The sequence below is a fragment of the Camponotus vicinus genome, unplaced genomic scaffold (assembly GCF_025532165.1).
Source record: "Camponotus vicinus isolate PSW18456_S1 unplaced genomic scaffold, iyCamVici1.0 SCAF_12, whole genome shotgun sequence".
In the NCBI taxonomy this organism is placed as follows: Eukaryota; Metazoa; Arthropoda; class Insecta; order Hymenoptera; family Formicidae; genus Camponotus; species Camponotus vicinus.
In genome coordinates, this window is record NW_028141948.1 from 524,396 (window position 1) to 545,911 (window position 21,516).

General features: G+C 38.0%; 4 protein-coding genes across 28 annotated transcripts in view; 2 read left to right on the top strand and 2 right to left on the bottom strand.

Annotated features, from left to right (window-relative positions):
* Nucleotides 1-7,947, bottom strand: part of Pmca (plasma membrane calcium-transporting ATPase 3) — a 79,603-nt gene extending 71,656 nt beyond the window's left edge. For 18 of the 19 annotated variants that reach the window (XR_014435875.1, XR_014435876.1, XR_014435877.1 and 15 more), the window contains exons 1-2: nucleotides 7,017-7,947; nucleotides 6,032-6,197 (exon numbers count right to left, since the gene is read on the bottom strand). The gene's annotated coding sequence lies outside the window, so the exon portion shown is untranslated. Of the gene's footprint in view, nucleotides 1-6,031; nucleotides 6,198-6,968; nucleotides 6,986-7,016 lie in introns of those variants that run through there. The other variant, XM_083083679.1, reaches the window with a different exon arrangement.
* LOC145962546 (uncharacterized) lies at nucleotides 1,103-15,714 on the bottom strand. 3 transcript variants are annotated; one of them, XM_083083706.1, is made up of 4 exons: nucleotides 15,344-15,709; nucleotides 14,833-14,914; nucleotides 8,360-8,435; nucleotides 1,103-2,104 (listed from the first exon to the last, which is right to left on the bottom strand). In XM_083083706.1, the coding sequence occupies exons 1-4, from the start codon at nucleotides 15,384-15,386 to the stop codon at nucleotides 2,051-2,053; spliced, it is 255 nt and encodes an 84-aa protein (XP_082939832.1). In that variant the 5' UTR covers nucleotides 15,387-15,709; the 3' UTR covers nucleotides 1,103-2,050. The 3 variants fall into 3 exon arrangements, with proteins under 3 accessions (XP_082939832.1, XP_082939831.1, XP_082939833.1); XM_083083705.1 differs by lacking the exon at nucleotides 1,103-2,104 and adding an exon at nucleotides 2,120-4,776 and having other exon boundaries at nucleotides 15,344-15,711; XM_083083707.1 differs by lacking the exons at nucleotides 1,103-2,104; nucleotides 14,833-14,914 and adding an exon at nucleotides 4,785-5,577 and having other exon boundaries at nucleotides 15,344-15,714.
* On the top strand, nucleotides 4,166-12,193 carry LOC145962544 (uncharacterized). 2 transcript variants are annotated; one of them, XM_083083704.1, is made up of 11 exons: nucleotides 4,166-4,275; nucleotides 9,385-9,523; nucleotides 9,613-9,770; nucleotides 9,883-10,137; nucleotides 10,223-10,287; nucleotides 10,361-10,757; nucleotides 10,843-10,996; nucleotides 11,066-11,183; nucleotides 11,278-11,561; nucleotides 11,636-11,833; nucleotides 11,912-12,193. In XM_083083704.1, exons 2-11 carry the CDS (start codon nucleotides 9,443-9,445, stop codon nucleotides 12,029-12,031), a joined length of 1,830 nt encoding a protein of 609 aa, XP_082939830.1. In that variant the 5' UTR covers nucleotides 4,166-4,275; nucleotides 9,385-9,442; the 3' UTR covers nucleotides 12,032-12,193. The 2 variants fall into 2 exon arrangements, with proteins under 2 accessions (XP_082939830.1, XP_082939829.1); XM_083083703.1 differs by lacking the exon at nucleotides 4,166-4,275 and adding an exon at nucleotides 6,070-9,152.
* On the top strand, nucleotides 12,387-20,940 carry LOC145962543 (uncharacterized). Of its 4 annotated transcripts, none has more exons than XM_083083700.1 (16): nucleotides 12,387-12,904; nucleotides 13,488-13,764; nucleotides 14,660-14,800; nucleotides 15,356-15,695; nucleotides 16,095-16,139; nucleotides 16,207-16,338; nucleotides 16,469-16,618; nucleotides 16,721-16,849; nucleotides 17,322-17,506; nucleotides 17,736-17,844; nucleotides 18,294-18,515; nucleotides 19,150-19,379; nucleotides 19,576-19,783; nucleotides 19,919-20,102; nucleotides 20,526-20,628; nucleotides 20,706-20,940. In XM_083083700.1, the coding sequence occupies exons 2-16, from the start codon at nucleotides 13,510-13,512 to the stop codon at nucleotides 20,781-20,783; spliced, it is 2,511 nt and encodes an 836-aa protein (XP_082939826.1). In that variant the 5' UTR covers nucleotides 12,387-12,904; nucleotides 13,488-13,509; the 3' UTR covers nucleotides 20,784-20,940. The 4 variants fall into 4 exon arrangements, with proteins under 4 accessions (XP_082939826.1, XP_082939825.1, XP_082939827.1 ...); XM_083083699.1 differs by lacking the exon at nucleotides 12,387-12,904 and adding an exon at nucleotides 13,164-13,267; XM_083083701.1 differs by lacking the exon at nucleotides 12,387-12,904 and adding an exon at nucleotides 13,233-13,381.
* Nucleotides 20,941-21,516: the final 576 nt, after the last annotated feature.

A 21,516-nucleotide genomic window follows, 5' to 3' on the forward strand; every position in this document is an offset into this window, starting at 1 on the left:
AGTAATAACCGATTAAGGCATTTCGAGGGGGCGGAGAACCGATATCTGCGGATGACGAGAGAACAACGGGCCGATTCGTCTCTTGCATAATCGCGTAAGCGGGTACAATAGCGAGATGAACGACAACAATCGTCTGACGATGAAAGGAGGAACGTACACATCCACACTCGCTCGTACAGATGTAGATACGCACACAAACATGTACACACACACATACAGGGGTGCTAAATACTTTTAACGCGCCGCAACTACGCTAACAACCACAGTTCATTAACAAGTTTATCATTCGCGACTGAATGTGTTAAACTACGTCCATTAACCCTTCAGAAAGCGGAAGCACGAGCAGCTGCGAAAACACGAGGGAATCCTACCTTCGGGTATCGATTCGAGCTCGCGAGGAAACAGAGAATAGCCTAAAATTACCAGACAATCTGGTACGCCCTCCAAATTCTCTGTCCGATATAAAATCGATTCAAATGAATGCTCGATGGTTTCCGGGACATTCTGTGTATATGTCTCCTGCTTTTTTCCCTGTCGGAAGACGAACGAAACAAAGTTCCAAGTTGTAAGGTATATGTGTGTATTTTTGTGCTCTTATTGGATATTAAATATCCCATGAGGCGACGACTTCGATATCAGTTCGTAAGAAAAGGTCAAGGCGACATGTGAAACGTTCCGACAATAATTAATGCGCGTTTCTTTAACATGTACCCCGTATAAAATGTGCGTGTTTCACACGAGGACGAAATAATAAGTTGTGAAAGCTCTCGGGCACAAGAGAAAGCGAAAAGTCACATTCGCGATTTCGTTAATTTTGCGCTGGTAATTATGACTTGTTGGATCGAACGATGCGATTTATCTGAGAAATATTTCAGCGAATACGATAGACAGATTTTTAAGATGCTTCGATTCAACTCACAATCGAGCATTCATGAATCCGCCTCGCGAATGGCGTTTTATTCCTCCCAGAACAGACTCTCTCCATAAATCCTAAAAATATATACAAACCTTTTCTTTTAAGTAAAGTAATTAATCTTTCCTTTTAATTAAAATATTCATAATTGAATGTTTTTGGAGATCGATAATAAAAAATGAGCAGATCTCTCTTTCAAAATGCTAAGACTTGTATCTTTTTTTTTATTAATTATATTGTTTAAAAATAGATTGAATGATGTTCCATGATTAAAATTGTAATAATAATTAATAATGAAAAAATGTACGATCGATGAATCGTGTTTCACCGCATGATTTGTTTAGTATTCCTTGTGACGATCGCGATGTTTCGATCCAGGGGGGGGGGGGGGATCAGGTCATCGAGTTATGTCGTCGATCGTACGGAAATTACGGAGGAAGTGTATCCGCGGTATTTTTAACCACTATATCGTCTGGTGTTCGTCGCGGACCATCGAGACGAAAAATTTGACTAGGTGGCAGGTACATAACTTTTAATGCTCAGAGGGTGCGCGGAGAATGGGACGGGGGTCTGGTACATGTACGTACCTCGTCGGAGATTAAAAATAACTAAGACACGTGTAATGTGCTCTTCCACTGTTTGGCGGCTAGAAATACATGTACAGGACGCTGCGTCGACGAAGCATTCTCTTCTCTCTTCTTTTTTCTCTTTCTTTCCTTTTTCCCTCTCTTTCTCCCTCTCTTTACCTTACCTAAACTTCCTTGAGCTCGACTCGCTTTATTCATCCGCGAGTAAATATCGAACCCTATATTAACGAACGTGTATAGAGACTATATCGGATATCTCCGGATCATCGGTAATGTTTCTTCAGCTAAAGTATAGAGATTACTTTAGGGGAAATGACGAAAAGCTTCAGAGTCAGTAAATATTGAGAATTGGGGAATTTTGACGAGATGCAAGAAGATATATACATTTACGCGAGAGTAAATAACAAGAGTTTATTCGCTAATCTTGGACTTAACTTGACGTTAACTTGTATGAAATTTCGCGATATATGCCTCAACGTACATTTTTCGAGGTATTCATAGCATCGAAGGCGTTGCGCTGAATCGTATCCAAAAAAATTGACTCTTCGAGTTACGAATTGGCTCGTCTCGAGACGTGACTTCGCGTAATGCACATCATACGCTTCTGCAACGCGAGTTACAAATAATAGTTAGCGATTGGCGAGGATGATATAAACGTTATTCGATGTATTTATAACCATTAGATATTATACGGATCGTATTTTTAACCGGTTCACAGCCCGATGGCGGAAAGAGATCGCAAGCGTGTTATTTATAATTCGCAATCAAAGATGAAGAAACAATAATGAGATTCTTATGCGATTGTAAAACCGGATAAATTCCAATCTCCGATAATATATAAACGCAAGTACGTAAAAAAATGTGTCTTACAACATATCTGTACTTGAAATATTGGCAATTGAAGAGGATGAATTATTAACGCGATAACGATAACGTATCAGCTGTCGCATTTCTATTGAGAATACATATCGCGTTTTTTCACGAGGGATAAGATAAACAATACCATGTGAGCTTTACAATACGGATGCCGTAAAAATTACGCACAGAGATACACAGATTAAATCGACTCCCATTTCCGCTAATAGAAAAAAAAAAAACGCGATAATTCGAACCGACTCGAATGAAAAATACCAGCATCGAATAACTCGATACTGGTGCAAGATCAAACGAGAGAGATTAAAAAAATATTAAAGAGAAGGTTCGCACGCGAAATTGCGGAGATTGGAAAGGATGATAGGCTCCCGAAAGACGCGTCCGACATCGATTAATCGATCAAGTATGGCTCGGTTGCTACCGCGGTTGAGGCGCGCGTCTGACAGCGACTGTCTATTTCTACTTGCAGCGTGCTACGCTCGGTTTACCATCTCCCGGGAACGAGACGCGAGCCGTGAACGCGGTTTCGAGTCTTACGCCGCAATTCTATATCCTATAAACAAGCCGGGAACACTCGGGTGGTCGAGTTATTCCGGCGGCGTTATTAACCCTTAATCGGTCTTCTCTTCTCTCTCTCGCGTATCTTGGCAAGTGTCCCGGCAAAACTTATTATTTTCGTCTCGCTTTCTCATTCTGACACTTTGGCAGAACGCGCGTGATGCAGGAAGTTTTCCTACCTAATTTTACAAGCGATCCGACTGTCACGAGAAAGAGAGAGAGAGGGGTGTTTCTATAAAATTAAAAAAAATATATCTTAAAAAAACAGTAAAGAAAGAACGATAATCTGTCGATTATGTCGGGTCGAAAATTTCGGATATTTTCAATTAGGCTGGTCGCATACGAGGGTATAATTAGCATTGCTGTTGCAATAATTCTCTTGATAAAAAGAAAAGTTAATACGCAATTATTAATAATTAAAAATATATTTTTATAATGTACATAAACCTTGCGTGGATATCATCTCATTGAAAAAAAATCGGGATAATTTTTCTTCTCATACTCCTTCGCGTGTAAGATGTAACGATAGCATTAATGTTAGTTAACGTTATAGTTCTAGAACATGTTACGGAAGAAAAATTAGAAAAATCTTTAACCCGGTACCGCCCGATCGCTCGCGATACGAAATGATTCGCGCTGCTCGCGACGACATAAAAATCCCCCCAGTTTTTTTCACTCGTCCAATATCCAAATGACTCTTTTGTAAATAATCTCGCGTTTCCATCGTGACGAGGCTCAAAGCTGAAAGCGGAATCTCGCCTGTACGCAACTACTATATTTATATTTCCGCTAGCTGTCGTCGATCATTATACGAGTGTCGAAATTCCATTTGACGGAGGATCCATTTCGACGAGAAGGCGCCGCGAATCTCCGCCTCGCAAAGACACACTCGGATGGTTGGTATTCGGGTTCCGTCAACGGCAAGACGTACGTACGTAGCCCGCCAAACATTTTGACGTCGCTCCTTTTCGCGAGGCATGAAAACGGGCAGGAAAATAAGCGTCCCCTCGACCAAGAAGCTGAATCGCCGCGACGACGACAAGAGGGAAGGAGACGCGTGCGAGAGCGGTTCGATACCAAATTCCGACCGTCGTCGGCAGCACCGAAATAAACTCAACTGCCTCCAAACACATTCAGCATTTCCTATCCCGCACAGTTCTTTTCCCTATCGTCGTCGTCTTCGTCGACGACGTCGACGTCGACGTTGTGCGCGCGAGCCTCGCACGTGCGTAATTATTGGCGACCCTCTATCGATTCGTTTCGGGCCGGTTTCGTCGTAACGAACGAGCGAACGAACGAACGAACGAACGAACCAGCAGGCGAGCGAACGAGTGGCTGTCAAAGGTTGGGTATATTTCCTCGGCAAGTGAGTCTAGGTCACCCGTATCGGGTCGATACCACGAAAGCGGGACAAAGGCGAGTCTTCGACTGTGCCTCACGCGTATTACAGTCGGAGTTGACCAGTGCAGCTGGTGCTCGCATCTTTCGGCGAGTGAAAAAAGGTCCCTCTCCCTCTCTCTCTCTCTCTCTTTCTCTCTCTTTATGTGTTGCGAGAGAGAAAAAGTCTCCCTTGAGAGAGAGAGACCTCGCATATTCGCGGAGAGATCTATGGCAACGGAAGCCAACGAAAGACTTGATAGCTACACGCGATGCAAAGGCGTGGAATCAATCGCGAGGAGCACGTGAGACACGCGATACACGCATACAAAGTTAATCACATTGACAAGGTTGTTTGATTTCGTTTCTTTTCTTCAAAGTCGAGATTCCTCGATAGTTGCAGCTTGAAATTCTTTGCTCGAGGATAATCGCTATCGCTGAATAATTTCCGTCTCTCGCAAAGTTACGCTAGAAGAAACGAAAATGAAAAGATGCTACGCACTTTTTGCGAATCGAGGACGAAAGATTTCTGAAATACAATGTATTGATTATACCCGGTATCTCTCTCTTTCTCCTTCTTATCCACAGTCACGTGACGCGAATCGAGGTTTCGGAAGGATCCTGAGAGCTCGATCTTATCTCGAACGCGGAGAAACTTGGTCGAGATTGCGAGCAGCTTTGAGATCTTGGCACCGAGCTCAGAAGCGACGAGAAGCACGGCGGAATGTCGGGGAATAATGGAGTTTGAAGAAATATGGAAGAGCCGAGCGAGCGAGTTTCGCGATCTCGGTGGACTCGGCAAGATCGTGTATCTCGGTGTATCTCGTGCTGGCGCACGCACGACCGGTTTGCATCCCTAATCGAAACGGTTTCCTTTAACAATGCGCCTGCCCGATCCCGGGGCACGCGTCATGTACGAGACTCTCTCTCTCTCTCTTTCTTTCTCCGTCGGTCTCTTTCTCTCTTCGCTCGCTCGCTCTCAGGGTCCGCTGGCAGGTCTGCTGGCACTCCCGAAATAATGTTCGGAAGAACGGCACGGAGCACAAGGGAGAGGAACAGCGACGGAACGGAGAAAGGGGGGAAGGGAAGCGGACCGTGATATCCAGAGAGAGAGGAAGATGAGAAAGGAGAACGGAACAAGAAACGCCCGGATCGAGCGCATGTTACATAATTTTCGTAACTCCACGGTGAAGCGGAGAGGGCGACGTAAACTGGTGGGGATGGGGAGTGGACGATGGTCGACGACGAGGAGCTCCCCCGAGGTATTTTCTATGAAAGGAAGAGAGACAAAGAGGATGAAAAGAGAGAGAGGGTGCGTGCGTACATATAGTTAAATGGATGGATGGATAAATGGCACGATCGAGGGTAGCAAAAAGGGGGATGAGCGGAGGAAACCGAGAAAGAAAAACAAAGAAGAAACAACGTAAATATACTCGCAAGTAAAACAATAGGGACAAAGAAACAAATATATATTTAAATAAAAAGAGGGAGAGAGAGAAAAAACAAGACGGAGGGAAAAGAGGCAAGGAGCGAGGAGGAAGAGGAGGAGGAGGTGGAGATAGCGGAGGCTCGTGTCCTGGTGGGCGGAATGGCGAATCAATCCTCGCGGAGGGGAAGGGAAGGGAAGGATGAGAGGGCGAGAAGAAAGAGGTGGAGGCGCGGGTGGGAAGGCGGAAGGGTGGGTGGGGGTGGCGACGGCAGTGTGGCGACATACTCTACTCACCGTGGACGGTGGCAGCAAGATGTCTGCGAGGTGTCTCTTCTTCTCCTCGACGGTGGCAAGAGAGAGGAAAGCCCGATGTCACATACGCCGCTTCATCGGGCCACTGTGCTGCCGCTTAATACCACTCCGCGCGGTGCTCTTCGCCCGCCTTCTTCACCTTCTGCCACTAAAAATAAACTCGCTCGCTCTACCGTGCGCACCTCCGGCTGCCCCCGCGCGCGCGCGCGCGCGCTCGCGCGCTCGCGAGCGTTCTCCCCTCCCTCTCCCGCTACCCCTCGCTCTTCCTCGCTCTCTCTCTCTCTCTTTCTCGTTTTTTTTTTTATCTCTCGCGCTCCTTCTCTCGTTTCCTCGCTCTTTCTCCTGCTCTCGCGCTCGCGCTTCACGTCTTGTAACGCGACCGACACATTTACCCGCACTTTCGAGCCGCTCTCTCGGGCATTCTCGCGCACCTTTCGCGCTCGGCGACCGACCGACCAACCGCTCGATTTCCTAGAATCGAGGAGGTGGCACCGTGTCGCCGCTCGCCGCCGCTTGTCGCCGCTACCGCCGCCGCCACCGCCACCTTCACCATTGTGGATGATGGTCATGGTGATGGTGGTGGTGATGATGATGACGACGACGATTAATTACGATGGCGAGGACGGCGCGGTTTCGACAGCCGGAGCGGCACCTGGGAGAGAGATCGAATCCGCCAGAGAGAGAGAGAGAGATAGAGAGAGAAAGCGAGAATTCGGAGCGGAGGGATAGACGAAATTTCGGAGCACCCGATAAAGAATCGAAAAGAGATGGAAAGGGTGAAGAGAGAGAGAGAGAGAGAGAGAGACAGGGAAAGGGTGAAAAGAGAGAAAAAGAGAGAGAGAGAGGAGTGGCGAGGAATCGAGCGTAAACGACGGCAAGACGGGACGGGAAAACGCTCACGCACTCGCGAATCGATTACTTATTCCGTGTGGATCTACTCCGAAATTGTCGAGTCGCACGTTCTTACCCCGGGGGGATGCCACTCTGTCGTCGTCACCGAGAGCGCGGGACTGTCGCGCACTTCAATTCCTCGTGGTCCCGTCGACCCACTCTCCCACCCTACTGGCGGTATCGACTGCGCCGGCGGCGACGGCGACGGCGACGACGCGACGACGATGATGACGACGACGACGACGACGACGACGACGGTGGTGGTTCTCGGCGGCTACGGCGGTGCGGGGCGGCCTTTTCTCCTTGATGCCCCTTTTCATATAGAGGCCAAGCCGCGGCGCCGACTTTATTCAACCGACTTAAGCTGGTGGCTCACGGTGATAACCGGTGACACGGTGATTATCGCTGGCGAGGGCGACCGGCGAGCCGCGACCACGGCATCCGCGCATCCGGGGCAAGTTAGACGGGGACGAAAACCACGACGACGACGATGATGACGATGATTTATACTCCGGTTAGCTCGCTTCCCGCTTGCTATCGCTCGCTGCCTGCTCGAGACCGCCGACTGTGCGCGCGCACCTTCGCTGTGTGACACGTCCACGCGCACGTGTGTGGGTGTTTGCGTGTTCACCGCCGCGAGACGAAGACGGACGCGACGGATCTATCTATCTTCCGTCTCTTTTTCCGTTTCTTGGAGTCTGTCAGGACTGCGCGCTTCTACGCGGGATGATTACGCATGTGCGTCGACGCGTGCACGAAAGCGGACGATGAAAGGAAAGAGAATAACCGGTGGAGAGAAACACGGAGAACGAATGAAGGATATAGGTAGAATAACCGAGAGAGGAAAGAAGAGAGAGCAATGCGGGGAAAGAAAGAGAGGAAGAAAAGAGAGAGAGAGAGAGAGAGAAAGAGGAAGAGAAACACGGATAGTAAAGTGTGTAAGACGGGGAGGGGTTAGGGAGCCTTGGCCTGTTCGAGATTAGATACGAATTAATGAACGGTATCAACGGTACCACGGTCGCCGTTACACTAAATCGGGAGAAACCACATCGGGTGCATATGTATATCGCGCTCTCGCTCGGGCGCATGCGTACCTGCGGTTCGCGCCACCCAGCCTTATGACAACCCTCCTCCTTCTTCCCTCTTACTCAGGAATTCAGATTTCGAGATCGCAAAATTTTGCAATTTTTCTATCCTAGCTCCTTTATTAATTACGTCGATTATCGAGATAATATTTCATTCAATTCAAAAGCAAGGATCTTGAATTGCTCCTGACATTCGTTAATGACGACGTCGAATTTTTTCTGGCATCGCGAAACGCTTCGGGATTATAGACTGCGATTGAGAGATTGATTGTGACTGCTGATGTTATCTTTATCTGTTATTAATATGATACTCTATCGAGTCAATTTTACATACCTGCTCTGATTTATCTCCGGACTCATGTATATGTACAGCTTTTCCTCGTCGTGTAAAAGATCCGAAGAAGCACATTCTGTAACATAGAAGAATTTTAAATTTTTCACAATTCCAAATTCCCCGTTTATACACATGTATTAACCTCTTAATCAAAATTAGAACAATATCAATACCTTATTAATCTGATAATTAATATTAGAAGAATATGTTTCGATGAAAAATAATGTAAAATAGCAAGAGGGAGCCGCCAATTTAAATCTGCTCCGATAGATTAGTCCGATTAGTCCGATTAGTCATGATATTACGCAAACATTTCACGAGAGATGACGCTAGCAAACTGAAATGGCGCGAACTTTTGAAATGTAGTCTGGCAATGCTTGACAAATATTGGCGAATCCATAATGCTGTCTATTTAAAATTTGAGAAAAAGTTGTCCAGGAAAATTCATGGGCAAAATTGAATTAATGCAATCATTGCACACGACAAAATTAATTAATTTTCATATAGAAGAAATAAATAAACTTGTGCCATACTTGTTCAGTTTAAAATAAATGTCGAGACTGGTGAATCTCCATATTTGACGTTTGCGGTGCGTCATCTACAGCGACTCGCAAACGAAACATGCGATTGCCCGACTACATGTTTTACAATCTATGCCCAAACCACGGCAATAGAAGTGAATAGAAGCAATAGTTGATGTTGTTGTTGTCGTTAGGTTAAGTGATTGAGTTTTTTCGAGTAATCATTGATAAAAAAGTGTGCAAAATCCTCGAGAAAATACAACGTAATTAAGGTGAAAAAATATTGAATATATATCTACTTCCTCGTTAGTATGCGTCTTGATATCTTGCGAATAATAAGATAAGACGCTATCATCTCCACTTGTTTTTTACTTATTGTTGCAAAATACTTGCGTTGCATTATTTTGAGTAGAATACATTCACATCTCTCACGAGAATTTCGATCATATTTTTTTTATCTGATAAATCAGTACGAAGAAAATATCAATAGCGCTTTCTTTACAGTGATTGATAGATTTATGTTTTGTATACGGATTATCGTGAAATTTATGAGTGAACAAAGATGGTTACCGTACAAGATATTGGTCTGCAACTTACGAAACCAGTGAAAGAATTATCAAAATGGAATTTCCCCTTCTCACAGGTATATCTAATGTCATCAATTTTTTTTCAAATATTTTTTTGACATAGCGGTAATGTATTAAGTGTTAAGATAATCTCATATTATTGCAGACTTTGGAAAAATATTGTACACTATTCAATGCAACGTGCAATAAAAGTTTTGGCGAAGCTGGGCTTATCCTGCAAAATTCTGCAGCTGTATATGTCCATAGAGTCGATTCTCTTTGGAGTATAACAGAAAATTCTAGAAATTTATTATTAAATAATGAGTGAGTATGTTATTATAATATATAGAAAAGTCACACATATATGTATATGTATAATTCAAAAAATTTTATATATATATATATATATATATATATTAAATTATCTCTCTCTCAGACAGGAAGAAGTAACACAGAATTCTATAAAGAAAAGAGATAGAAAAATTGACATGTGCTTTCAAGAATTTAAAACTGTTAACTTTGCAAAAGAAGTAGATAAAAATATTAATATTAAAAAGAATATAACACATATGAATACTGTCAAATCAAAAAATCGTTGCTTTATTCAATTAGAGAAGGGTATCGCACAGCATGTTTCTATTGACATTTATGATATAAATGGAGAAGTCATAGGTAAAAAGTATGATTTTCGGTAAGTATCCAATTGTTTTTTTATATAATATAATATAATGCATCTATTTCATTGTAAGATAATAATATCTAATAATATGTTGTAGCTGCAATCAAAATATAAGTATAGATGGTGTACTGGTTGATGCTTTGGTCGAGTTTGCGCCTCAAGGTATAATTGGTTATTAGGATAAATTTCTGATTTAATCTAATAATTTGCAGATTTTCCATTATTTTTGTTTCAGATTTCTGTTGCGACAGTGATAATTCTATATCTTTATCGACTCCAGATTGTACAATATACAATGACAATAATCAAAATGCTAATAGTGATACTGAGTCTGAAAGGAATAATGATGATTCGCTGGAAGAAGAAATTCCTGATTTAATTACATCTTTAGAATCATCTCAGCAAAATCTATCTTTGTCCGAGAACGCTAGTATCAACAATACACTTGATGGCTCAAAGAAAATCTATCCAAATATGTCAGACAGTACCAACTCATTGATAACTGACATCAATAGTACTATTTTATGGAATAATAAAGATTTGGATGATAATTATTTGAATAATAGAGAAAGTATAAATGTTAGTAGTGTATTAGATAGTCCACCAGAGTCGGTAAATTCAAAAGATAGAAGGTATTTTTAATATATTTCCTACACTTGTAACCTCTTACTGCAGCAATTTTATATGAGAATAATAAAATCAACGATATTATTTTAGAACGTCATCGACGGATGATCTAGGTTTGATAAATGACACAAATGAGGATCTATCGAAAATAAATTTAGCTACCAATATTATACAAAATACTCCTCCAAATAGCAATATAAAGAGTAAAATAAAATCGCGGTCTTCGAGATCCACATCAAAATCGGTATATAATAGCATTTAAATATTTATTATTAACTAATGATGCTTGATAATATTACTGAATTGCTTATAGATTAAGCGAAAATTTAGCCAGATAACAAAAGACGAAATGCTTACACCAAGTAAAAGAGGACAAATAGTAAAGAAAAATCTCGCGCATATTTTGGAGGAATCGACGCCCTCACAAAAAGGTTTATCACAGTTTGTCTAGTGAAAATAAATTCTTCACAGTCTGATATAAATTTATTGATATATACTCTCTAAACGATGAAATTTGTTTTCCAGATAGACCAAATATGTTCAAGAAAAATTTGAGTACCTGTATAAAATATATACGAGAGTACAATTCTTCGCAATACAACGATGTTACGAATATAGATTTGGATCTCTTAGGATTTCGGTTATGCGTTAATGTGGAAACGAATGCAAATATTAGCGATAACAATATAACGGACACTTCGATTAATGAAGTCTCTTCACTTCGCAGTTCGAGTCCCATAGACATGTCGCTTCCGCATGAAAATTTCTGTGACATCTGGTTGCAATCAGATTCACCGCACTTCTCATCAGTAAATAGACGAATAATGAAATCGTCCTAGGAAATATTAGTTGTAACATTTCATCAAATGAATAATGATTTCAGAAAAATGTTGACAAGTGGCATGAATTGATGCAACCTAAATTACGCGAGGCTGAGCAAAGATCGACGTTTTGCATTCGTGATTATGCGTCTCGAATTATAGAGACTTTTAAGACAAATGATCAACGAAGAATCAGCTTTGACGCCGTTATTGAAAATGAACACGACGTGGCCAGATACTTTTTAGCGTTGTTGGATTTGGTAAGAGAAGCGATATTATAGAAAAAGAGAAAAGTGCTTACGTAATTGACGATTTCTAATGAAACTTATTGTTCACAGGCTTCAAAACAAAATGTAGAGATAAACGCAGATAAAGATCTCAAACATGACATAGAAATTATTTTATGTGAAGAAGACAGACAATCTACCATCAATGGTCAAGCGAATTCACATGATTAACGAGCAAATGTTTTAGTTCCGAGCACTTTGCTATATATATTAAGAAAAATCAATTTATATATACCTTCGACTATCGGGGGAACAGAAAGCCCTGTTTCTACTGTGATATTTTACCGTAAGAGTGCAATTAAATATCTTCAATAAAGATATATATCTTGTCTACCTATTTGTATATATATCTTGTCTACCTATTTGTAAATACTTTTTACCGGGATATCTGCATATCTATCTTATTTTTTCATCATTTTATCGAATTATAATTTATATATATATAATTGTATGTGTACATTTGCAATTGAAAATTTATACACATATACAATATATATACACATTTCTATAATATGTAAAATTCACTCATGTAAATTTCATAATCAATTTTATTTAATAATCACTACATCGAGTAGTAATTCGTTGCTTGGCGAGTCATAACGAGGCGTTACAAGAAAGGAACTGTTACAGCATGAGAGATTGATTTTTTTTAATTAATACTGGAACGCATTCGTTGTCTATACCGCGTTTGACTGCGACGATATGTGACAAAATGACAAAGCGTTGCATTCATAAATGTGCGAATCTCTCTCCATCGCACACCACGACGCCACGCACATCCACGCGTGCAACGTATGACAATTGGTCGTAGTGTAATATACAGGGAGAGAAAGAGAAATGCTCAACGCATGCGTCTCGTCTGTGCTGAGCCGACGACAGGCGCACCGGCTCACGGTTTATATTAGTTTACATTAGGACAGGAACATAGACACCGCAAACGTCGTGCAAATTGTGTTTTTGTTAACGCGCTGACAATTGCTTTTCCGAATGTTTGCGTTGAAAGAAAATCGTCCAGCATTGAAATTAAATATTATAGAATAGACTGTAAGTTTTCTTTTTTTTTTCATTGACGAGTGTCTCGCGAAAATATAATAGTTACCGTTTAAAAAAATTAGCATTAAGGTATTATGAAATGTATAATAAAAATTGTGTAAAGAATTGTGAAGGAGTGACGGAACGATATAAGAGTGATGGAAACTGGTGGAGATGCTACAGAAGTTTAATATAGAGTCAATTCCACTTGATAGTAACCAATTAGATGACATAGATCTATACGCTTCTCTCCCTTGATCTTTCTCTCTCTTTCGCGGTGCGGCAGATATATTCAATTGAGATAGTTGCGTTCTGTTGCGCGTCGCGTGTTCACGTTAATATACACGTATTATTATTCATAATTTTTGTGAACATGTAATATATGAATTATTATATTATTAATTACCCTCGATTAACGATTTGACGAAAAGTTAGTTTAAATTTATTTTAAAGTGTTTCTGAGAGAGAGCAGGATTATCCTATCGTCGCGTTAGTGTTTTTTTAAGATTTTTTTATTTTTTTCAATTTTTTTCTACTTTTTTTACGTGCAAAATTGGCATCATTTAGTAGCTTTTTCAAGCACAACTTTTTGCAGGGATAAAATTAACTGCGTCAACATGAACAGCAAGAGTGCATTACTGGTGCAACGATGGATGCTCCAACCGCGCGTGTTACTCGTTCTCATTTTGCTGCAATTTATCATTCAGTTTTTCACATCAATCTATCTATACAAGTATGTCGCGAACGTGGAGAGCGATCTTCGCTTGGTAAAAAGTCAGTATCCACTGGAGACCGTGGCACTTCCGCGCCGAAGACGCAGCAGCGCATTGCCAATCGGTGAAGACAATGCCGTTTCTGACATATCAAGTAGGGTACGTATAAAGTATATATACGTATAATTCACAAAGAGATCATTTTTTAATGACAAAAAAGAAATTTTCAATTCTATTCGTGAAAATAAAAATCTGATTTTTTATAAAGAGAGGAAAGAGTCTGAAATTTTCTTATATTACCTCGTAATAAAAGATTAAAAAATATTAGAAAAGAATATTTTATATCAATTTTATATGTACATTTGTGACTTAAGTATATACTCTCAAGTTATTTTATTAAATAGTAGAATTTTAAAAAATTTCAAGTAAAATTTATTTTGTTTAAGAATATTTATATAATGATAATAATAAATAGTTTCTAGCAATATTTGAAATAAAAATCAATCAACACCTTTTATTGGAAATATTTGGGGTTTTTCCGCTTACATCTAAAAACAATATAAATAACGATATTTTATGAAAAATTCTATTGAAAATTTTATTTTATTGCATATTATCGAATTTGTGATAAAATACCTTACAAAATTGTAGTGAAATCGATATATTATTTCGTTTGAAAAAATAAAATTCATTCAAATAATCGTTCTATGGCCAATATTAAAAAATATAATTTAACATTTTTGTTTAAATCACACATTATATAAATCTTTTTAAATAAAAAATAATTTTTCGAAACATTTTATAATTCTATTATTTAGAAAAATAATTGAATATATACATTTAAATCACACACATTGTATATAAGATAAAGAAAAAAATTTTAATTTTGTATCAATCGAGAGCAATCGAGAAAACTTTGGTTTGTTAATTCTTTGTGAATTTAAATCTGCAATATTTTCCAAGAGAGATTAAATTTCCTGATTTAATTTCTTTAGAAATATCTTGGATCTCTCGCGTATAATATCGCGGAATTACATGGATTACTCGGTTGCAGATTCGAGAGGATAAGGAAATACAAGGTACAAAGAAAGTAACAGCCTCCCCCATTATGGTCTCTGGCTCCGCGTCTTCGCCAACGGCAGCCGGAGGTCAAGACCCAAGCTGGGTCTGGTTGAACGCCGACACGCGAATACAAGTCAGTTCTCTGTGATTGTTAGAACTAGTTACCTGCTTCGCGATACATCCTCCTCTAATGTTCTCGTCAAACTTCGAACTTTGCCGCGATGTTTCTCACTACGAGTTCCGTCACCTATATAGAGTATCGCGTATGTAGAATACATGGAGATAGGGGAGCTAAGTGTTTTTTAGACCTATTTCCCTTATTACAACAACCATAAACGTTTGTGCAAACATGAATACGCTTAGACAAGCTTCTTATTTTAACTTGAGAATTAGATTCAAACTGGACGGGATATTGAGTTTAAAATAATATATTTTTCGCTCACACATTTTTGAAAAATTATCTATAAAATAATTCGTTAAAATCAAATATTTTAAATTTGTTACAATTCAATATTGTTAAAAGCAGCTATTGGAGTAGGTCATAAAAATACTTTAAAAGAAATTATAAAAAATATATAAATTTGTTACTATATAGTAAAAAAAAGTTTAAACAATTTAATATAAAATAGTACTATATAATATTCGAGCCTCTATGCTCGAGCATCCATCCACTTACCTTGTGTTTCAGTTCGATGCGATCGAAAATTTTTGCCGTTCATCCGCAAAGTATTGTCCACCGGGCCTCCCTGGTGCTCCTGGAAATCCAGGTCCACCCGGCGAGCCAGGTTTGCCAGGTATCCAGGGAATGGTGGGACCAAAGGGACCTCCTGGACAACCCGGTCATCCTGGCATCAGAGGACCCAAAGGCGACATCGGTCCACCGGGATTCGATGGAAGAGACGGTGTGCCAGGTGAGCCCGGTTTGGATGGCATTCCCGGTAGAAGTGGCATGGATGGCACACCTGGCATCAATGGTAAGCCGGGTATGAACGGATCGCCCGGATCGCCTGGAAGAAATGGAACAGATGGTACGTTAAAATATAGAATAACTTGAACATAATTAAAAAATCGACGTAAATAAGGATATGCATGCTACAAATAAACATGCATAGAAAACTAAATCATTATTTTTATCCAAGAGAAATGTATATTGCTTAATGAAACTGCTACTTGTTAATATTTTTACTGTTTATTAGATAGAGATAATTTCATCTCGCTGTTATACAGAAAAATGTTGTTTATTACTTTTACCTCTTTAATCGTAAATTTTTATCTCTTTCATGTACATTTCATTCATCATACATTGCAACATATTTTACAACATTTTACAGCAAAGTAATATATAAATTAAATTAATATTAAGTAATATATAAATTCTTCGTTACTTTATAAATAAAAAATACTATGACAATTTTACATTTATTTAGGAAGACCCGGTCAAATGGGGCCTCAAGGACCACCGGGACCTCGCGGTGGGTAATAATGTTCCAGTGATTTCAGCCCTTCATTTGTTTCACAAATGAATTTTTTATGCATCAGGAGACGTAGGTCCGCCTGGTCGTCCCGGAATGCCGGGAAAAGACGGCACGCCAGGTATACAGGCTTACAAAGTGAACATCAATGACCACCATGGTATACAAAACAGTATATTGATACCGCCATCCATCGTAGGTAGGATAAAGACTATCGGTGTTTTACCTTTTTAGCGAGATTAATGTATTTTTTCTTTCTTTTTACGCAATTTACTAAAATCATAATATTATAAATTTATAAAAATATTATAAAAAAATCGACGTTTTAGATATTACACCGTCATTAAACGCGAGCGATGTAATTTCCGTGCAAGAAGGTAACAATATACGACTGAGATGCGCCGCTAGTGGGAAACCGCAACCCGTTATACAGTGGACCAAAATAGACGGTTCCACGATACCCATGGGAACTTGGCACGGTATAATAGACTTTTATAATTCGCAATAATAAATAACGGATAATGAACGAGCGAGAGATTATATAATGAGCTTTCATATAAAAAAATTTTATGATTCTTTAGTGAGTTCGATTACGGGTCATACTTTTAATATCAGCGTGATAACCCGGGAACATATGGGCGATTATGTGTGTAACGCTGACAACGGAATATCACCCGCAAGTTCCAAAAAGTTTAGACTTCAAGTCAGATGTAAGCACGTTGTAATCTTTTTAATAAAAAGAAAATTATGATACGTGTATAATATATTTAAAAATGCATATTATAAATGCATATTATAATTTTTCATTTTTCATGTAAATTTTCTTACCGTCTCTTTTCAATATTCTTATACTTAATATATTTTTAATTTCTTTTGAATTTTATTTTATTTTATTTTATTTCTGTACTAATTGCTTTGAAAGATGCCACATAATTATTATTTTCTAATTGTTTGTTACATCAATTTTAACATATATAATGTGAATGCATATAGATGATGATACATGTATATTTAATGATTCTGTAATGATTATAAAAAAAAATTTAATAAACCTTCTAAGATAAATATATAGAATTTGTAGATTTCATTATTAGAGTGAGTAATTCCGAAAGAACCAATATTTTTTATTCGAACCGATATAGATGCAGGTAGAGACAAAACTGATAATCGATCGCGTTCCAGTTCCGCCGTTTATTCGTATACGTAACAAAGTGGTTATCGTGCGAAATCAAAATCCGGCAATGTTGGAATGCGAGGTGGAAGCCTTCCCCGAGCCGGTGGTACACTGGGAACGCGGCGATGGTCGCCGTTTGAAAATGTCGGATAAATACAGAACGGAGGTTTATGACAGACGAGATAATTATAAGGTAATATTTTTATCGAACTGCATGCATTTCATTAATTTCTGCGCTTCTCTATTAATTCTCTCTTCTGGCTATTGTCTATTTAAAGTAGAAAATGTACATATAACATTTGCATATTTGACATAAATTCGATAATATGCAAAATCGTTCTCTTTACTCGCTTGCTACTATTTCATCTCATCACAACAACTTGTGACGCCTTTTGTAATGCGCGTGAAATTATTCCGAAAAGTTGAAGATGAAGCTAAGAATCACGAGAGTGACGTCGTCGGATCACGGAACTTACTATTGTGTGGCGAAAAATGAGCTTGACATTACCAAAGGAACCTTTATAGTAAACGGTTTGTTTTATCATTTTACTCGATATCATTTGATAATAAATAACGAAGAACCATCACAGAATTTTCTAATTAATTATTATAACATTAAAATAAAAGGCAGAGTCACGTTTTTCTATTTGACCTGATATTGAATCAAACGTGCATTGTTATTATAATTTTGCAATAAAGTATTTGCAAGCAAAACTAATATTTAAGATTTCTAATTCTCCCAACAAAAGAGAATCTATATATTTATTAAATTCATATGATCGAGCTAATTCTAAAAAATGTGAAGAACACCTGACTCTTGCTTTTATATTTCTTGAATAATTTTCCATAAAAAAATTCCAGATTTCTTTAAATCTAATTCAGTTTCTCTCTTAAATATCTCCTCAAATATATCGTTCATTTTCGAAAATTAATTTTATTATTGAATTTCTTAATACAATGATAATAATATATAATTCTAGATGACCTTAAAAGTGTAGAGAAACTGAAGTTAGGAAATGACCAGCACGTTACGTATGGTCATCCTATGCCTCCGAGCGTCGATCAGGAACAAGAATTATGCAGTCCACAAGAAACCTGCACAACATGTCCAAAGTGCACGTACGCGAGCATATTGGATGCCCACGTGCACGTTCACCCATTGCGTGGTATTAACACTACGCGGTTACCGCCGCCGTTAGCTGGTACGTTTAATCATTTCTAACTAATGTATTCTAGCAACGTTCTTGTGTGCGGAGACGGTAGATAAATTAATTTCAACAGATAGAGGTTGCAGTGTAAACACAGACAGCTCGCAATAGTGTAAGCTCCACTGTATACAAAGCTTTAATTAAATGAATATTTTTTGCAAATTTAAAAAAAACGATGAATAAATGTGACATAATTAAAATAAAATCTAACGGGACGAGAATACCTTCGTGCAACTTTTAAATCGACAAAGTGCTTTTTATATTGACTTTAGACATTTCAATATTTACGTGAGGAAAATAGAAAATTTTTTAAAAATAAAATTATTTAATTAAGGCACTCATTTTTATTTAACATTATTTTAATTGGATTTTAATTACAAGAGATCCTTCCGACTCATTTTAATTCATCTTTTTCTAAAATTATCTATGACGGGTGAAGCGTAACATGAAAATAGTATAATTAATGACTGAAAAGTGCAGTGTCATAATGTTCGCGGAAGTTTATGTAATTGACCAAGTACTTATCAAATACGAGTGTCCACGAGTATTGCAAAGAGAAAACTTCTTCATGTCGGTTCTTTTTTTTCGGCACTTGAAAACTAATAATTGACATCGATAAAATTTGCAGAAGGTATGATAGAAGCCGTGGGAAAGCCTGTACTAAAAGGAAGCATGGACGACTATTATGGAAGTTGGATGCATGACGCGTTCTCTCGATATCCTCATGATGTCATGTCTGATAAACTCTTTGTAACGCGCAATAACACTCGCGACATGTCCTACATCTACGAGTTCAAATCGAAGGAACATTTCAAAAATGATACGGGTTTTCCGATAAAATTGCCCTATCCTTTTCAGGTTGGTAGTTTAAAAATTCAAAAGAGAAAAAAGCAACAGACCTTTAATATTCACACAATTTCTGAAGATTTACAAAAATATAAAAAAATGATAACAAGATTAGAATGCAAATTTTAAAAACCATGTAAAATTTTAATGTTTGACGGGCGAAGAAATTTCAAGTGAGAATTAAGCCTGCGATCGATATTTTTTTTAGGGTAACGGACATGTAGTTTACAACAAATCATTCTTTTACAATCCCCAAAATCGATCGACGGTCTTTCGATTCGATCTCTACTCGGAATCCGATTGCAATCGACATTTCGTCAATTGCGAAATGGAGCTGCCGGGTTTGCAGGTCAATACTAAGAACTACCTCTATACGCACAATTTCACTTATGTGGATTTCAACGTAGACGAAAACGGTAAAACGACGAATCAGCTCCTTTTTCCCCGATATATTTTTCGGATATTATAAATCAAAATATATCACAGACGTATAATTCAATAAAGTATATTAAAATAAAAAAATTAAATATACGTACAAAATGTTTGAGCAGGTTTGTGGGTTATTTATGGATTAGCGTCCAACAATACGGTAGTGTTGAAAATGGACCCTGTGAAGATGATGATTCAGTACGCATGGAATATCAGTATCGATCATCATAGATTCGGAGAGATGTTTATCGCGGGAGGAGTGCTTTACGCTATACACAGTGTCACCGAAGAAACTATGAAGATACGGTAATACGAGGAATTAAATTATTTTTAAAGAACACGAATATTGCGTGGAAATTCTCTTTGAATATTTTTTAATATATAATTCCCCAATTTTCTGTATTAATATTCATTTAATACTCATTAATGATTATATTTGCCGTCACGTAAAGAATTGTCACGTATGCATATGTATATATATATATATATATATATATATATATATATATATATATACATATATATGAAAAATAAATTATCATGAAATATGAAAATATGTGAAATGATTATATGAAAAATATATAAAAAAAGGAATAATTATTATAAATATATTATTATTAGAAATAATTTATATATTCACAAGAGACATCCACGAATAATCGAACTGGCTGTCTTGCTTTTTCGGACCACAGAATTATCGTTATTATCCAAGCCAACCCAATTCCGTAGATTCGCCTTCGATTTGTATCGAAACACGATACGGGATGTGTCATTGTCGTTTACGAACCCGTACCACAAGACCACAGCAGTTAGCTACAATCATAAGACCAAGGTATGCGTTACTCAGATACTGAGATACCTTTCACAATTCTCTTCTTATGTGTTCTTATTCGGGTTTCCTTTTTACAGGAACTCTATACGTGGAATAAAGGCAATCAATTAGCTTACCCTGTGAAATATCGCGACGAATTGGTCGGAGGCAATTGAGAGACAATTTTTTTCGATATATGTGCATTGTTAATCGCCGTTAATTAAGGAATTTTAACGTATAACATCTTTTCATCTTCGATATTCTTTAGAGCGTTCTATTTATCTTGTATACATGCCGAAAATAATAATAAACAAGATCAATAAATATGCATAATTATTGCTTCTTTAGTTAATCGCATAAATAAATGTCTAACGAGGGATCACTGAATCTATATTTCCATCTATAAAATTGTATAAAAAGTAATCTTTAATTATACTATAATTATATTTCTAGAAAAATATATTATCAATATATAAATATGGCGAAATAAAATATATATGTGACAGAATATAATATTTTTTTAAATATCTCGAGACTGCTTCGATTCGCCGAAAATATATCTTAACATTTCACCTTCACCAATTCTAAACGCACATCTTGAAATTGTTGGCATTACAATTGAAAAAGTTAAAAAATCTTGCTTAATAATAAAAATAATGCACAAAGAACTGATTTAAATATATGGAATGTTTCCAAATTAAATTTGAAATATAATCGATTATGCATGCATGTCATTATGTCAGCATGTTATAAATAGCAATGGATTACCTTACACGATCGTCATCATTTAAACGAGAGAATTAGATTTCGTACTCGAAGTTGAGCATGTATTCTAATTTTATGACATAAGGACGATTGATTAAAGCAATCTATCTATACAATATATATAAGTGCCCCATAATTGAAGAT

Coding starts and splice junctions, on each gene's coding strand:
- LOC145962544 (XM_083083704.1), top strand. CDS start 9,443: ATGGTTACCGTACAAGATATTGGTCTGCAACTTACGAAACCAGTGAAA. Junction 9,771..9,882: donor AATTTATTATTAAATAATGA/GTGAGTATGTTA, acceptor TCTCTCTCTCAG/ACAGGAAGAAGTAACACAGA. Junction 11,834..11,911: donor TTTTAGCGTTGTTGGATTTG/GTAAGAGAAGCG, acceptor TATTGTTCACAG/GCTTCAAAACAAAATGTAGA.
- LOC145962546 (XM_083083705.1), bottom strand. CDS start 15,386: ATGAACGGCAAAAATTTTCGATCGCATCGAACTGAAACACAAG. Junction 8,436..14,832: donor GAGGATGTATCGCGAAGCAG/GTAACTAGTTCT, acceptor TCTATGTTACAG/AATGTGCTTCTTCGGATCTT. Junction 4,777..8,359: donor CCGGAGATAAATCAGAGCAG/GTATGTAAAATT, acceptor CGTTTCTTCTAG/CGTAACTTTGCGAGAGACGG.
- LOC145962543 (XM_083083699.1), top strand. Junction 18,516..19,149: donor GTTACCGCCGCCGTTAGCTG/GTACGTTTAATC, acceptor TAAAATTTGCAG/AAGGTATGATAGAAGCCGTG. Junction 20,629..20,705: donor GCTACAATCATAAGACCAAG/GTATGCGTTACT, acceptor TCCTTTTTACAG/GAACTCTATACGTGGAATAA.